The following is an 18,143-nucleotide window of genomic DNA, read 5'->3' on the forward strand; positions in this document are numbered from 1 at the left end:
ATTTTAAAAAATTATGAATTTTATAATTTTTTACATTTAAATTCGTGGAATAAAGCTTAAATGATTATACATCAGAAAATATATGCAAAAGTTGTATGTCAGTCCCATAAATTTTTTAAAAATATTTCATTATTGTAAAAAAATAATAACAAAATATTAAAAAAAATTACCAAAAATAAAAAAACAAATAAAATTAAAAATTAATACATATGTATATGAAATATTAAAAACACCATGGTAACAAAATAATAAACTAATTAAAAAAATTCAATAAAAGTAAATATAATCAAAAATTATTAAAAAACCAATGAAAGTAAGAAACACTACTTTAAACAATTAAAAAAAAAATAAATATAGTATATACAATTAGTTAAAAATAAATTCAAGTAAAAAATTATTGTAAAAAAAAATAAAATATTATATTTAAAACTATAAAAAATATTTAATACCAACTGCATAAAAAAAATAACTTCCTAAATATTGAAAAAAATTATATTATACTAATTTTTTATATATTAAAAAAATTAAATTTTAAAAATTAAAAAAAAAAACAGAACTCGTTCCAAAAATATACAAACGAAAAACAAATATAAACATTTTTTTAACATTACTTTTTTTAATTAAAATTTTCACACTTGATATTTAAATTAAGCTAAAAAAAGTATGGAGTCTTCATTTTAATAAGTTTTCCAGAAAAAATATTAATTCGTTAATTAATTCATAAATTTTTATAAATTTTAGAAAGTACAGCAACAACACAAATAATTGCATATTAAATATTTCGTTAAAATTTTTTTTAATATTTATAATTTTAAAGTAATATTACTATTTTAAGTTATAAAAATTTAATAGCTTCATTTTATTTTAATTTATTTTTTTCCAAAAATTACCTTTCAATAAATAATTTATTTATAAAAATATAAATCAAAATTTGGAATTATTAATTTATAAGAAAATAATTATCTCAGAAAATTTAGCCATTTAAGGCAAGATTAAAAAATTATAAAAACAATAAAAGAAAATAAATAAAAACTTTGAGAAAAAATAATTAAAAAAAATAAATAAAAAGTTAAGAGAAAAAAATTAATTTTTATCTTACATTATAGAAAAACTAAAAAATTGTTATAAAAATAATTAAAAAATAATAATATTAAAGAAAAATAAAAAAAAAATAGAAAAATATTTTCTTAAATACTAAAAAGTAAAAAAAAATTATACATATAAAAAATGTAAAAAAATTAAATTAAAAAAATTAGAGAACAATTTTTTTTAACATTATTATTAAAATTTTGGCAAACTAGTGTCAAAAATTAGAAACTTCTAAAAATTTTACTTGGGGAGCTAACGCGAAAAAGCCAAATGCTTTCACTTACTTCACAAACGTACATTTTAACTTTAGCAGCAAATGCAGCCAAATGTATTTTTTCAACAACTTCGTAGTTTCTCGACATCGTACATCATGGGACTCACAAAAATCTGAGTCCCTTGCAAAATGATGATTTCTAAACACTACTGGACGCTTTATTTGGCGCTGCCAACGTTTTGCAACCAAACCAATTGGTTATTCGATATTTAATTGCTATTATTACTTTTGGATTTTCATTTATATTTTATTCTTTATATTTATATTAGTACCTAACATACATAAATACATATGTCTGATCGTTACCTACGTTTACAATGTAATTTTATTTATTCTTTGTCGCCATGCTACTTCGTCTCCGTTATTGCAGTGTTTAAATTCATTGAATTCTTAGTGTTTTGCATTTACCATAATCTTTTTTTATATTCTTTTATATTTGTTTCGTAATTCGTTAAACTCTGTTTTACACACACACATTTAAAACTATTATTTATGTATTTATTATTGTTGCTGTTGTTTGCCTTTTTCACTTTGGTTTCATTTAAATGTTTGTTTCTTTATTTATTTATGTTTTTGTTTTTCTTTGTGTTTGTTTTTGTTCAGCTATAAACAATTCGTTACAATTACCAAATGCATTTTGTTTAAATAGATTTTTCTTCAGTATTCGTTGCTGAAACAAAATTCAGCTGCTTAATTATGATTTTTATTCATTTTTCATACCCGCAGATATACTTTTGCTTTTGCTTTTCTTATTGTTTTGTTGCTTCTTACTACCTCACTCTCGCTCTCCCTCTCTAACTGTCTGCAACAACTAATCGTTAATATGTGTTGCGCATTTTCATGCAATGCCATTTTTGCATTGTATACGCCTTCTTTGTTTCTTTTGTTGTAATTTTTTTGCAAATTTTTTTATTAATTTTTTCTTGTCTTAATTGTTTTCTAGTATTATTTTTTTGCATTTTATATTTTAAATTTATTACATTATTATGAGGAATAAAAACTATCACGCACTAGAATTATCATTGGATCGGGATGTGGATGGACCGGCCCCAATGTCATCGCCTAGGACGAATGTGGGACTCTGGCGGGACGTTGACGCAACTGGTTGATAATGATAGCCTTCACGGTAACGAGTATTTGGTTTCCTGGTTGTTTGGGTGTGACCCAGTGTTGGTCTTTGGTTAATCAATTCATTGGGTCGTTTGGCTGCAAGTAAAAAGCGTATTTCTAATTCAGATAGAGGTTTTTTTCGAGAATGATATCGTCACCTGAAATGCAAAATAACGTATCATCAAAAAATTCGAAATTGAGTGTCTTGTTGATTAGGCTTCTTTACTTCAAATTACTTACTTAATATTACATATGTTCAACATTTTCAGGTTCTGCGCTCAGATATAAACCAGTACTAACCAATATTAAAATTTTTTTGCACTCTTGTTCCATTTTATTACGCGTTTCATTCACGCCACTGTAAATTTTTGAAAATGTTGTTACGTTAATTTGCATTTCAGGTGACGATATATTTTCAAACAACTACTTCTAAAACTAAAAAAATTATAAAATTGAAATTTTGTAATTTCATCTAATCGATGAAAAGTTACTACTCTGAATTTCTTATAAGTATTTTATTAAAAAAAAAAACGGAAGTTTTGGGTCCAATTATTATTTTTTTGGCGGGTGTGGAAAATGCCTTCCGCATCAGTGCCGTCGTCGCTGTAGTGATATGTGCCACTGGCAAGTCATTAAAAACCCCCTCCTCGGAGGAATCGTCTCCCACACAGGAACCGTGGTTGCATTAGTTCAGGTTGGCGTTCTATTTTTCTGATTGAAAGGATTACATCTGCGCACCTACGTCCAGGTCCCACTTTCTGCTGCGAATTTCTTGATAATCCTCCAGTTTGCTTCACTTTCCAGCATGGCACTGATTAAATAGTCCGCGTTTATTGAATCAACCAGGTCTTCTGAGGCGATGCATTCTCGTTGCCATCCAAAGAATGTGTGTTCAGCGTAGGCTTCTGTCGCGTCGTTGTATAGGCATGGCGGCTCTTCGACTTTTTCTATTCTCTTGAGGTAATTTTTGAAGTATAGTGCCCGGCTTGTCCATGAGTTTAGGTCTTTTATTAATCCGGGCGTCCATTTGCAGCGACTTTCATTCTGTCATCTTGGTTGCCATGTTGTTATTGTATCTTTCTTTATTTGTTTAATTGTGCTTATTTTCGGACAGCTCCCACAGCTTTTTCCCTTCGTAAAAGCCAAAAGGTACCGCTTATAACTAATATTGCATCACCTGACACTGTTCGGTAGGCTGATGTAACTCTGCGGGCTGCCGGGTGCGGTGCACTCTGCCCACTACCTTACGCCGGATTTCCTTTTTAACACTCGGTATAATAGGACGCTGATTGTCGCCGACATTGACAGCCTTCTTTTTTCTTGACTGGGGCTCCCGATGTTGGCCATTAGTCTGCTAAGTTGGGAGGTGATTATTGCTGCCTCTCCAGCGGCTGGGTTTTTATGCAGAAGGTTAGTCTTAGGTCAAATCTCACACCTAGGTAGTTTACTGCTTTTTATGTCTTAAGAATATCCGTTGTCCTTTGCATCCCAAGAATATCCGTGGACGTATTTCATTCAATCGTAAAATTAGTATAAAATATGCACAATAGATGTTCTATTGTTTTCAATTTGCCTTGCTATTGAAATTCCCAGTAGTCTTCTAGTTCTGTTAGCCCCATTCCATAGGCGTGTTCCGCCACCAGTAATCAGTGAGTATTCCATAGTCCTTTGTATATTTCCGATCTACGGTTTTACACATGGCTTTTGCAATTTTGCAACCAAGAGATAGATCTTTCCATCATCTGCTGATTCATTAGAGGCCAGCTCCGTGGCTTTACCAAAAGCAAAGACTTCAGCTTCAAATATACTGCAAAGGTCCGTCAGTTTAAAAGATTTCTGTGGTGAGATCTATAATTGGCAGGCACTTGTTTGAGTGCCGCCGTTCGATTAGTTCTTAGAGCTTCCGACAAGCACCGCCCAGAGAGTCTCTGAACCCTTTCTAGTGACTTCCGATAGTTAGATTGCTGGCTTTTCTTACTTTTTCTTTCATATTCTGCTTCCACAGCAGTTTACTGTTCAATACTACCTCAAGGTGTTTGGTCGGTTCTTGAGGGAGAATTGTGTCCCATTCATCGAAAGAAACCTCCACTGAGGGATTTTGTATTTTCTAGTGAAAACAAACAGATCTATTTTTGTTTTTTTTTGGAATGAATCCCACATCCACTCGCGATGCCGAGTTCTGGACTGTATTAAGAGTGGTGGACATAATACTGGTAATGGTGTGTAGGCATCCTCCCGTTTTTCAGACGTCAATCTTCTCTGCATGCGCACTATCTTAACACTATATTCTCCGCTAATGTCCACGAGCGAAAATAACTCTCCACCTTATGGAGTTCCTCTACAAACTTCCGGGCCACTCTCAATCAGTACGTTTTATTAAAATAAAAAATAATAATAATTTCAGGATATTCTAATTTTTTATAATTTTATACTTAAGATTAATGCACGCTCCAAGCCTTTAAACAAAGAAAGTCATAATTGCTGATCAGGAATTTCACTGAGTTTCTACTCACCAGGTATATAAGGCTTTTGATTATAGGACGACGACGATGATATTCGATTGTATTGTTGTTGTTGTTGTTGCTGTTGCTGATTATTGTGATTTGATTCGCTGTGTGCAGTGCTATTATTTCGATTGTTATATTGTGTTTGATGGTGTGTATTCGGCACATCAGTACTCTCGATTGGACTCATTGGTGTCATTTCACGATCTTCGATATACATTTCGCTGCCATCGTCGGGCACCTGACGATAATATTGCGTCCATGGCCATGAGGCGATGCCAGACAATATAAACGACTCGATGGCACAAATGTAACCGATAAACTGCGGAGATAGAAAAATTCAATTTTATGAATATATTTTTATTATTGCGAATCAGAGCAACTATTCGATCACTGATTCTGCTTGTTTGGTTTTACTTTAGTGTATACTAGAAATTCGCTAATTATATTGATCTATGATGCAAAGAAGAATTCTTATTTATAGGGGGATTAGCAAGGGTTTATTTAAAAAAAGGATTAAACCCCGTCTCATTTATATCAAAAATCTCGGTAAGTCTGATGATTTAACCGATGTAAACGTCGATGAGAACTCATCTGCTGACAACTGAACGATTGTGATATAGGATTCATCGAACGACTATGGACGGTTGGCCACATATGCTAAAATTGTATATCTTACAATATACAAGACTTCGGTCGGCGACAGGATGAATTCTGATGTTCCCTAAGTACCAGCCACACAGTTTAGGAACCTACTGACAGACAGACATTCGCAGAGATTGAATCCGAATCTTCAGAATGTCAATCATCTCAATGACGTTCTGATATTAAGGGATTAAGGACTCGAGTTGCTACTCCAGACTCACGTACTTTCGCAATTTCACTAGCTTCCTTATTACCAAGCTGATGTTGTTTTAGTGGCTATTTTACGTTACTTAGGGTGGCGATACTGTTCTTCGCAAGAACTATTACGATTGAATCTCGTTTTGGTAGTTCTACAGTAGTAATGGGATCTCTATTTAGAAAACGTTAACATGATTCTTTAAAGTACTAATCCTTTCACTCACGGATCTCCGTAAACGGAATGGGGTTTAATTTTTATCCGATCAACGTCTTTTAAATTGGCAGCCTTGTCAAAGACGACATACTATAGGGTATATTTTCTGTCGTTACCACAAGTACAATGCCTTGGTAAGGTTAGGTTAAGTCCAAAGGTTAACCCAAATATGGATGGATTTCACTTGGTCAGTGGATATTTCTCCTTTGTGTTACCCAAAAACTCCTTAAAGTGCGCCATCTCATAGATCGACGAAACGTTTTGAGCTTTTCACAAATTTGCTAAGCCGGTTAATATCAATCCAAGCCACTTCGTCAGGTTCGCCGAAGATTTGTCTACTGAGATATTTCAACCGCAGCCTGGAAAAATCTGGGCAATAGAGAAGGAAGTGACATTATGATTCCACTTCATCTTCCTCCATACAGCTATGGTAACGGGCGTCCGACAAAATACCCAGTCGCACCGAGGCTGTACCTATTCTCAGTCAGAACCTTTACAATTGCGGCGAGATTGACTTTTTTAAGTGTAAATAGTTCGGAGGAAGACCGCTTACGGTCCGTTTAAGGCCAGAAGAGTATCACAGTCGCAGAAGTGACCAGCGTCTGTCAATCTCACTTGATTTCCATAGGTCCAGCACTGGAACGCAAGAGGACATAGGAAAATAATGGCTAAAAACATACTGATATGTCCAAAAAGTAGAAAGACCTTTGCTTAAGCTGTAGGCATAAATCGTCTAGTATTAACTGACTAAGCTAAATATTAATTAAAAACATAGTCGAGATTTCAGAACTTAAACGAATTCGTTGTAATCTGACATAGTTCAGCGAATCAAAAGACAGCCGCCACGCTGGCTAGGTCATGTCATCCGAGTGGACGAAAATACTCCAGTTCTGAAAGTATTCCCGCCGGAGGAAACAGAGGAAGAAGATCTCCACTCCGTTGGAAAGACCAGGTGGAGAAGGACCTGGCCTCGCTTGGAATCTCTAATTGGCGCCACATTGCGAATAGAAGAAACGACTACCGCATTGTCGTTAACTCGGCTATAACCGCGTAAAGAAGAAGAAAAAGATTTGCGATTGAGGGCTCTACCTTCGCAAAACCTCTCTTGTGGATCGAATAAAAAAAAAAATTATATGCATAGTTTCTTTACATACCGCTGAAGTAAACAGTGTGTCTTTGGTGTGCTTGTTGACCAAAACGTACTCTTCAGCATAGAGCACCATATGCATGACCAGTGTCGAGCTCAAAATTAATATCAAACCAATGCTCAGGTACATCCATGTATTCTGCAAGAACCATACAATATAAAGAGAAAACATTTATTAGAGAACATATAAATTATATAGAAATATATTAAAAATCACTTGCTTACAACTTTAGTCCAATTGAATGGGAACATGAGTGCTATATGTGAAATGTCTAGAAATAACATCAGACAGGTGATTAGTAGGGAGAAGATCGCACAGAAGACCATTAATCTCAAGCGTCCGATGAGTGGCAGTAAAAAGAGGCCGACTTGTACCGTGCCGGCGGAGCATTCGCAGGCTAGACAAGCGGCTGACGATAACTGCATAGTAAAACAGAATATATTATATATAAATATATATTAGCATAGTATTAATGATTTGAACTGACCACCAAGAGAATACGCACAATCCCTGTAGGCGTTTTCAAGTGTTGCGGATCACAGTGTAGGGCTACACCCCATGGCAGTGGCGTTTGGCCGCTGCGCTGTTTATAATTGGCGTGCGAGTCCCACGACGTGCACGTGCCCAGCGGCGATTCTAAGGATAGTGACAGCTCACCGGCTCTGCTGCCAGCTATTTCAAAATCCTGTTCATCGTCCAGCTGACAGCAGACCGGTTCTAATTCGCGTATTTCGTCCAGTAGGAGTTCTATCTCGTCCGTCCCATATAAATCAGATACAGACGGTATATAACGTTGGGTTTGTTGCATTTCCCGCTGCGGGGGTTGTCCCACATCACCGGATCTTGTGCGAAATTATGATGTATTTAAAAATACCGAAAAATAACACACCAACCGCCAATTTGATGTTTTATGTTGACACTTTGTTGGACGTTAAAGTGGCGCCCTCCCCAAAATCGATGTGCTCCGTTTTTGCCAGATGTCCAATAAACAACCCGGCGCTTAAATATATATGTATATATATAAGTATGTTTATACCTTGTATGTTTGTATGTAGTAGTTATTATTAGTAGTAGACGACGGATGGGAGGTATCGTGTTAACGCTGCTGCAAATATGATTGTAGAATCTGTTTCGAGTTGGGAATTGTAGCCAATTTAGAAGGGTTTGCACTTAACGGGCGATCTTCACTGTGAAATCTGTGGAAGGAAATGCTTTAATTTAGTGTTATGCGTATTTACATATTTTATATTACATTATGTAGCATTTCATATACAAAATCAAAATCAAAATAACGAAAACAAAAAAAAAGCTAAAAAAAAAAACAAGTAACTAAACCAAGAGAAAAACAGAAAACAGTTCTGATGAAAACACCAGCCATTATTAGACTTAGTAGTAGTAATCTCTGTATTCTTTATTCTCACTAGAAATATTATCACTATCAGACACGTTTAGGTGCTTAGTCAATGGAATCGCTGTAAACTGCAAAGCCAATGAGCTAGCATAAGGAGGTACTCTTGCTACTCTCACATCGGAGTGGGAGCGAACTGGAACTACATACGTGATCATCATACGTTCTTGGACTTTACGTATGGACTTCGCATGTGCTTAACAGTAGGCCGCCGACCAGCTGCTGTACGACTGAGAGATCTTTCTGTCCTAAAGTAGAACACAGTAGATCTCCTGAAGTGCTTTTCCTTAGTTCATCTTGCCGTCATCGCGTTCTTACTGGAAATTGTTCAAAATGCATTCATGTGATAAGGCTGAAGATCTGAAGGTGGCAGATTTAGCACTTGTTCGAGCGCCGCCATTTAATTAGTTCTCCGATAAGCATCGCGAGTCTCTGAACCCTTTCTATTGACTTCCGGTTAGTAGATTTATGTAAGCTTGTATATTGCTGGCCTTCCTTACTCTTTCGTCATCGTTATCGTTGGAGTTCTTACAGGACATTGTTCAAACTGCATTCATGTGATAATACTGAAAATATTGTCAGATGCAAGCTTTAGAGGAATGTTAGGGACTCGGCGAAACAGGCGATATAGCCGACACTGACATTAACCTCCATAACAAATTATTGATGGACTTAAAGTGTTATTTTGTTTTATGAGGGTCTTTTCGATAAAATTATACAGGAGTTTTAAGTATTGCAGTGAACCGGAGTTCTAAGCAGTAAAAGGTTTCTATTATGTTTGACCTCTTAACCTTATACCCCTAACAAGAAGCAAACGTAATTTAGTTTAGTTACACTATACGGTTAAATTGACTACGCCAGTAAAGAAGAAGACAGATGTTATAAGATTTCAAATTCAAATTAATATTTTTGAAATATATAATTATACCCTGAACAGAGTATACTAAGTTTGCCACGATGTTTGTAACACCCAAAAGAAATGTTGGAGACCCTTTAAAGTATATGTGTATAAAAATCTGCGTACTAGTTCCTCAGTTCTGTGATATCGATCAAAAGTTTTGCACACGACGGTTTCTCACTAAGAAACTGATCATTTGTCGGAATCGCTGATATCGGATAACCATAACATATAGCTGCCACATAAACTGACCAACCAATCTCTTTTCCGAATTTTTATTTTACTCAAAACTAACAACTCAGCAACAAACCAACTCAAGTCTTTGTATGGAAAACCTTACAAAACTTGACGAACTTATTCCATACAGTAACATACTCAATTTCGGACGAAGATGTTCGTTCTTAAGCGATCCAAAGTTCTGAAATTTTATTACCTTAGCACTTACTTTGCATCCTTGCGATCTTTCCCTACCTCTTGGAATAGAGATATGTGTTAGAGATTATCATACTGTGTAACGAATCACGGCAGCGTATATTTCTTTTACTGGGATTGAATATTGTACCATTCCTTTCCTTTTCCAAGAGTTCATTGATTTGAGCTGGTTCTAGATGTTGAGTGATATCAACTGTGCCACTAATAAAATAGCCATTTGCCTTGCAAGGAAAGACACCCAAAATGCCTCCAGGATGGAAATAGTATTTCCCTGCCTTCGTGCATTATGGCAGTGGATCAATCAAGGTTTCGCATGCTCTCATCAAACATTGGTCAGCAACAAGCAATTGTGGTTCTGGCCCAGAATGAAAATAAAAGGTCTATTGAACTGCTAGCTCCTAGCAAGACTCAAGCGTCGCAATTATAGGCGTCCTAACTGTACTTTGACCCATAGACACTCACGCGGAGAGGGTAAAGAGTTTGAAGGACGCAGCTTGTCAAAATTTCGAATGAAGAATATAAGGTGTAAACATCTGTACACGTTCTCCTCTACTGTCCATCTTTCACCAGACTAAGATTGAAGCATCTCGGTTACCATATTTTTTATGAGGAGGGCGAATGCGCTGGAATCTATACTCGTATTAGTTGCCTCAATAAATTTATGGCAGGTTCTAGGCGTTTGGTTTTTAACTGACGGTTTTTTTTATCCATACCACTTCCCACGATAGTTGGGCCTTATTAAGGGGATTGGACCCGGATTTTAATCCTCCCAAGGACATTTTAGTACTATGCCTCGAAATTACTTCAACATCTACACCTATGACTTTTGGACATCAAAACGGACAATCGTCTATAGCAGCTCAAGTGGGATTATTTGTGGTCTCATGAGAAACCAGCCAATATACTTAAGCTAACCCAAACTTCCTTTTCATAGTATTTTTTTATCGGAAATGATATTCGATAGACTACGCTTTCTATCCTTTGAACTTTGATACTTTTAACTTAATTTGCAATATTTTGTAGCATAAGAGTTCAAGAAAGCTAAAAATTATGATAAATAGAGCTATTGCTAGGCTTTACTATTCTAATATTCAACATTATTCAATGAAAAGGAACAGATAGCGCTCATCCAGCAGTTTTTGCTTAAGCTGGAGGTTCTGTAATGTATAGAGTTATTGTTGTAGCGGTGCATTCCTCGAATAGAAATTCGGATCTTTTGCAGTGTCGTAGACTCCAGGAAAGAGCCATGTATAGAAGTTCACACAAGTGAGGAAAGTTATTTGAGCGAAACGATTCTTTTACATATGACTCAAGCAGCTCAGGACGTCCGGTCTTAGACCAAGTATCCTCTGAGTTGTCAAAAAACACCCGTTAGAATGCGAGCAAAAGTGTAAAAGCGTATCATTCTTCTCTACGGTTTGGAATACGCCACGTAAAAAAACACCCCCGATGAGAAGGACACAACAGCCTCGAATGAGAGATCCTCCTTTAGATTACGACCATGGATCCTCAAACTTCACTTCCTCACTAAATTAACACATTTAGTCCGCTACGAGCAGAACTGTTCAGAATGGATCCAATTATCACTATCCAATTATTATTAAGAACGTTATTCGAATATTTTCATGCACACACATATATTACCGTTACACTGTTTTCTAAAACCTGTAAGATATAGATACTCCATCCGCAGTGCTTTTCAACTTCCTTCCAATGGTTAACGGTTATTTTTGTTTGTACGCAAATCGGGTTCATAAATAACGAACGAATGCGCCCAGCCGGGCAGACAACACTCACGAGTCAAGTCAACTATAAACAGGCCAAGTCAACTAAGTGCAACTTTTGCACATTACCGTTAGAGTGTGTGGTGCAACGTGCGATTTGTGCGACAACAACAACTGCAATGCATTGGTGCAACAATATGTCGGCATATTATACCCAAGATACACATACCTACACTCAAATACCACAATCAACACCGAAGCGAACTGCAATGCACGGCCGAACCGGCAAACTAACGGCGCGTGCTGACTCTGTGAACGCCTCAAGGAGTTGCATACGAAAGAAGGTGCAAAAAATCTATGGCTTTTATGCACTTCAATTGACAAATTTTGTTCGACGATGAGCCGGATGCACAGGCGACGACGACAATCGTTTAATGGTTAAGAGTCGCTTGATTGGAACTCGAGAGAGGGAGAGGAGGTAGGGACTAGGCGACAAATGGTGAGCGCGAGGTTTGACCGGAACTAAGTGGGGGGTAGAGCGGCGCACTAAAGCCGTTTATATGCAGATGAGCATAATTGATTTCATATTGAATGCGCTCAACACGACTATAAAAGCAAATGGGGTTTATCTATGGCCTGTGTGCTCAGCGACTACCGCACTTATGCATATATACCCCTATGTACACACATCGCTTGGTTGGCAAATATTGTTATGCAGAAAAGTTGATATTAGTATGCAATCATATGCCACCGCCTACAGTCATATGAAAATATAAAGGACGTTGTAAGTTTTATTATGCATTGGAGTGACCCAGTAGGAAATTTATGGGAAGAAAAATAATTTAAGCACTTTCTTTAACATTCTTGGTGTTCGAAATCGTTTCACAATTGAGTCTTTCAGGCCGAAATTATGCGTATAGCAGAATATGTCAAATCTAAATATTTACAGGACGGTTCAAGGCGTGAAATAGGATTAGCAGCGGAGCTTTTCTGTACTAATCCTTTTCAGCAGATAGCTCCAAACTTAAAAACTACGAGACATATGGGCTTCCGCATTAATCAACAATTCCATTCACTTTCTGGTGGGTAGCCAAGCAGCAATTAACGTTATCCGTAGTGTCACTACTAAGTCTCACAGCGTTAGGTTACGCAAGGAGACAATAACTAGAGACTGAGTGGAAAACTTGATGAAAATGGTTACCCAGTCATATAGGAACAGAAGTAAAGGAAAAGGTAACGGCTTGTTCGGAAGCCAACGGGAATACAATTCAGCTTTGTTCCGTTAACACGCAAGAGGGAATTTAATAATATTGTAGGGGTTATTACTGAACCATTCCTCCCCCTGCGGGGAGGGGGATTGAGAATATTCCCGCGGTAAGGCATGCCTGTCGTAAAAGGCGACTAAAATCCAAATGCACTATGTCCGACATTCACGTGTCTGGTTTAATTGAATGTCGGCATGGTCATGAGGTGTCAGAAAAGTGCTATATTGAAATGATTATCATATTCTTTAAATGGGTTTGCGATTATATAACAAACACAAAAACGAAATGACGAACAACACATCATACAGCCGGGTCCTTAGGAATTCCTAGGAGTTCTTAGGGTCCCCGACTGGCAGTGGATCACAGGTAACACTGTGGTCTACAGGTCATACCAAAGACTAAAACATGGTACCACGGGGAGCAGTAATGCCCTTGGAGTTCGCTCCAATCTGCTCATTGGGTTCGGCCCTTTGGGGAGATTCGTGGTGGCTGTGGTTTAGACCTAAATGCAGGAAGGGCTTTTGTCCAATGTGGAGTCGCACTGCGGCCGGGTGCCGGACCCAAAGTACGGCAGAGGTTTAGGTAGGCCTCGTACCCGACCAAGGTGGCTAGGGTGTTTTTCCTTTGGTTTTCACCCGAACCGATTGGAACCAAAGTATAAGTGTGTGGCGTCACTTTGCTCTGGTTTCCCAAGGTATAGTGTTGTGCATGCACTTATGCTTTGGGGCGTTGATCAACGCTTTGATTTTGATCCGTTGTACTTTTTGAGTGCCGTGGATTTAAGTCTACTAGTGGCAGGTATTCACGTTAAAACACATTGACAGTTGAACCATTCCTAACATCCCACCTTCAAAAAATTGGTATAATAGATTCGGCGGATTGAATCATGCCTGGAGGAAAATGAGACGTTAGAACATTACCTTCGCGAATGCCTTTCGCCGGTTGAGACAAAGTATCTTCCACGACTTCCAAAGTTACAACTTAAGTGATATTGGGCAACTGTGGTGAAAAAATTAGGTATTTCGCCAAATCCACTTCTTTGCTGGATAAGGCCTTATACATACTGTCCCAAATATAGCCCTTGATGATCTCGCCAAACAATCCAAACTTTATTTAACGTTCCAGATACTCGTTATAAACATGGGTTTCTAGAAAACCACCTTATGTATAGCAATTATGTACTTCGCTAAGTCGGGTCTCCAGTTACTTTCTGCTCCATTGCCCGGCCAGTAAAACAAGAGACATAGCTGAAACTGATATTAGCTGTCTCAAAAAATTTTTGTTAGGCTCAAAGTTGATCTGTGACCCCTTGAGATCCAGTTTTTAGGACTTTTAGGTACCGCAATGAACCGCCGTCCTAAGCTGTACAAGTGAGATGCTTCTTAAGATCGACCTCAGTCTTCGCGTCTTCGAAACCATTGTATATATAAATATTTCGAGATGTTGAAAGAAAGATTCTTGTCAATTGGGAATGTTCATAGTACTTAATACTTTATATTAAATGTTCCCGTGCCTAGGCAATCGGTTCTCGTAACTGGAAAAAGTGTTAGTTCTTCCCGCATTTGGGTTTTGGCCACAACCACCACGATACTCCCGAGGGGCCAGTCAGCATGACCAGGTTGGACCGAACTCCAAGAGCTCCTGGTCCCCGTGGTACCAGAATTAGGTCTCCGGTCAGACCTCGTAACCGAAACTACTACCATTTGAGCTTCCATACTGCTCTGGACTGGTGTCAAATCCGTCGAGAAGGATGTTTTTATCGTCTTTTTCCATTCAGGTTCTACAGTTGGCATCCGCTAAGATTCCCAACCTTACCGTATGGACGCCAAGCGAGGGCAATCGGTACTAGATCTCTTGCGATCGGTATTGGGTCAAAAGGATCTCGCGACAGCGCATGTACCGATAGCAGCCCAGTAATAGAACACAAGAGGAGACAGAAATCCCGTTCCGCTCCCATTCTACTGATAGCGATTCCAGGAGCCTTATCTGTATTTTCGCTTTGGCCTGGCACCCATACTGGGCTTATCACAAAGTGATTCTATGTCATTGATAACAAAATTTAGGCACTCCTTTACCGGCTCTGAACGCACTGTTAATAAGGTCAATGCTAGTATCGCTACCCTGCTATTCAAATAGTGACCATCCCCACTCTGAAGGAGATCCTAACCCAAATTCAAACCAATTTTATACAAGTGTTACAGTTTGGCTCGATAAAATTAAAAAAAAAAATATATATTTTTAAACAAATTTTAAAACTATTTGCCGAAAATCCCACGTTTTCTAAGCGATTTCAGCACTTCACTCCGCAATTCCTACAGGGTCATCGGCATATTGAAGTCCCTACTGCATAATGCAAGTATTAGATTATACAAACATATAAGCTGATAGGACATTCATGCATCGATGCACCAATACAAATGGGTATATACACGAGTACACACGAGTGAGCATTTATTTTACGAACTTATGTGAGTGTGCGCGTCTAATAGTATGCAAAGCAAATAGCACTTTCAATGGGCTATTGTGTGTGCGATATTGGTGAAGAGAAGGCTATGCATGCTTCACGGAGGAAACGCGCAAATAGCTTAAAAAAAAGAATTCATATAAAAATACAACAACAATGTGGTGTGTTTTGTTGTACTGTAATGTCGTTGCAATTTGATTGTTTTCCCCGCAACGCGAACTATGAAGTGCATGCACCACTTGATGGATGGATGTCGTTGATCGTGCGCCTGCGGAAGTGTAAACGAGCGACAAATAATGCAGCGTACAATGGAAAGTAATAATAGCAACAACATGCGGTATTGCATACATGCATTCAGACACATACATTCATATTTGAGTGATAGCGCACGTAACGGCTGCCATTAGGAAGTTAGACGTGTTGCAAATACTTGCCCTAAGTATTTATTAAGTGTTTTTAAGGAGTTGAAACGCTCTTCGATGATATTCGGAGGAAATCGCTTAATTAAGTGCTTCCCATTTAATATGCTGTGCTTATAAAAATAAGCGCTTATGTGTGTGTAATGGAGGCATTGAGCGGCAGCTCCTTAAAAAATACAGCATCAGTCGAAGGACACGCTTAGTAGTGAGCTACTCAGCGATTTGTAAGCATTTTTTACCCATTCGTGCTTTCTATTGTTTGCAAGGAAGCATTCAAGGGGCAGAACAATGCCTGCCTTTAGATATAAAGAACGTGTAAAGAGGTGCTTGAGTGTATAATTACACTACATGTATATTAACTGCAACATTTTATGCCCCTATTTAGCTGGCTAATACAAAACAGAGGCGGTATTTAAACAATGAAAAGTATTGTAATATATATATACATAGTTCTCATACTGTCCTACATACAGCGATTTCCAATAATAGTGATATATTTTTTTTTCAGAAATAAAAAAAAAACACTTGGAACACTTAGACACTTCAATGTTCCAATTTCTTGAAATAATCGAATCTCCAAACTTTTCTCGCAATATTTTGGTTGTTGCACGTGCTGAATGGCCCGTCTTGTTGGAAGCAGATATTGTTAAAAGCAACTTCTTCCAATTGCGGCCATAAAAAGTTAGTTATCGTCGATCTATACCTCTCTCCATTGACAGTAACCAAGTCACCAGCTGCATTTCGATGCAGTACGGATCGATGATTCCACCAGCCCAAAAACCCAACCAAACTGTCAATTTAGGTGAATGTAATGGTTCAGGAGGATGGAACCATATGTAGAAAGTTAACGCAAGTGAGGAAAATTTTCCGAACGCAATTTACTTTGGAGTGGTCAGAAAAGATTCTTTTACATAAGGCTCAAACAGCTCACGACTTTTGGTCATAGAACATTTATCTTTTGGGTAGCCAAAAACATCCGCTTGAGCGCGAGCTAGAGTAAGAACGCGAAACATCTCCTCCCAGGTTTGTGCGCTGGGTTTAGGACCCGCCATGTAAAAAAAGAAAAAAAAACTGGGAAGGTCCGCTGTCCAGCTGCTTGATGTTCTCGTAAGAGTGAAGCATGACATTACCGCCGTCCAAGAAGTGCGATGGACAGGACAAGGACTGAAACGAGTAGCATTTAGTACAGTGGTCATATAAAGGAGTGCGAATTCAGTGTGGGATTCGTGACGGGACAGAGAGCCGCTTCAAATCGCAGTTCTTCAACATATCGCTCACACCTGTGAGAGCAGCCCCCCGACGATGGCAAAATCATGTTTGGTGACTTTAACGCCAGGGTGGGCAAAGAAGGTATCTACTCTGTAGTCACAACAGACTTCCTTCTTGATGTTACGAACATCGTAGCAGACTTAATATATCCCGATCAGGATATAAATATCAAGCATTCTCGTAAAGTCCATCGGAAGTACAATTATATTCGAATCTTGATCATTTGGACTACGGGAGTGTATGTATGAATCAAAGTATTTCGATAATTTCTGGATGAAACTACTACTAGTAGTGATTTAATTCTCAGCATGGTCTTTTTTCAGCGAAACTATTTGACCCAGCTATGCTCAAGTTTAGAAACAAGAAGAAGTTACCAATCCAAGTAATGCTATGAGAATGATGGAAGAGTACAACTTTTTTCGCTAAATGGAATTTGCCTTTTCCATTCACACATTGTGAATCTTAGATCACGGTACTACACACTGAAGGAACTAAATTTTCCATCGATTAAATAGTCTCTGCCTTCTTCGAAACGGGATCGGATGCTCCACTGTTCCTTGAATTCTGTTCTGTATCAGTGGAACCACGTTAAAGCATGAACGGCGTTCGATTGATTAAATAGTATTCGCATTCTTTGGATTGGGTGATGACCACTGTTTCGACTCCTTTTCGTCCCTTGCACTTCGTTATGTAGCAGTTGCACCGCAATCAAACAGCTCGACGGTACCAGACCGAGCTGAAGCTGCCCATAAACAGCATCAAATACAGCTGAATTCTCTGCTTGCGCTATATTCTTGAGGATTCAGTTACCAAGAAGTCGCGAAGACAGCCTACGAGGTCTTTGGCCTAATATCTCAGCTACATCGTGCACCTTCAAATATCTATCTGGCAATACGAGATTGTGGTTGAACATACTTATGTTATAGCATTCTCTATAGCAGACATTTAAGGGCCGCCTGGGTGTGGCTTATCTAAAACGGACATGTAAATATATCGAAACTCGTAAAATCATTTTTTTATGGGGAGCATCGAAAGAACAGAGTTAACATATACAGCATCAAGGTGTTTTCCGATTTCACTGT

At 37.8% G+C, this 18,143-nt stretch overlaps 1 protein-coding gene across 1 annotated transcript in view; it reads right to left on the minus strand.

Annotated features, from left to right (window-relative positions):
• Nucleotides 1-1,810: 1,810 nt before the first annotated feature.
• The window catches only part of LOC125775841 (uncharacterized), a 71,764-nt gene continuing 55,431 nt past the window's right edge, over nt 1,811-18,143 (minus strand). Inside the window, exons 2-6 of the mRNA XM_049446847.1 lie at nt 7,670-8,378; nt 7,407-7,601; nt 7,189-7,320; nt 4,987-5,299; nt 1,811-2,569 (exon numbers count right to left, since the gene is read on the minus strand). Coding sequence (XP_049302804.1) covers nt 2,367-2,569; nt 4,987-5,299; nt 7,189-7,320; nt 7,407-7,601; nt 7,670-7,990 — 1,164 coding nt within the window. The 5' untranslated portion in view covers nt 7,991-8,378 and the 3' untranslated portion in view covers nt 1,811-2,366. The remainder of the gene's footprint in view (nt 2,570-4,986; nt 5,300-7,188; nt 7,321-7,406; nt 7,602-7,669; nt 8,379-18,143) is intronic.

The sequence above is a fragment of the Bactrocera dorsalis genome, chromosome 1, assembly GCF_023373825.1.
Source record: "Bactrocera dorsalis isolate Fly_Bdor chromosome 1, ASM2337382v1, whole genome shotgun sequence".
Classification (NCBI taxonomy): domain Eukaryota; kingdom Metazoa; phylum Arthropoda; class Insecta; order Diptera; family Tephritidae; genus Bactrocera; species Bactrocera dorsalis.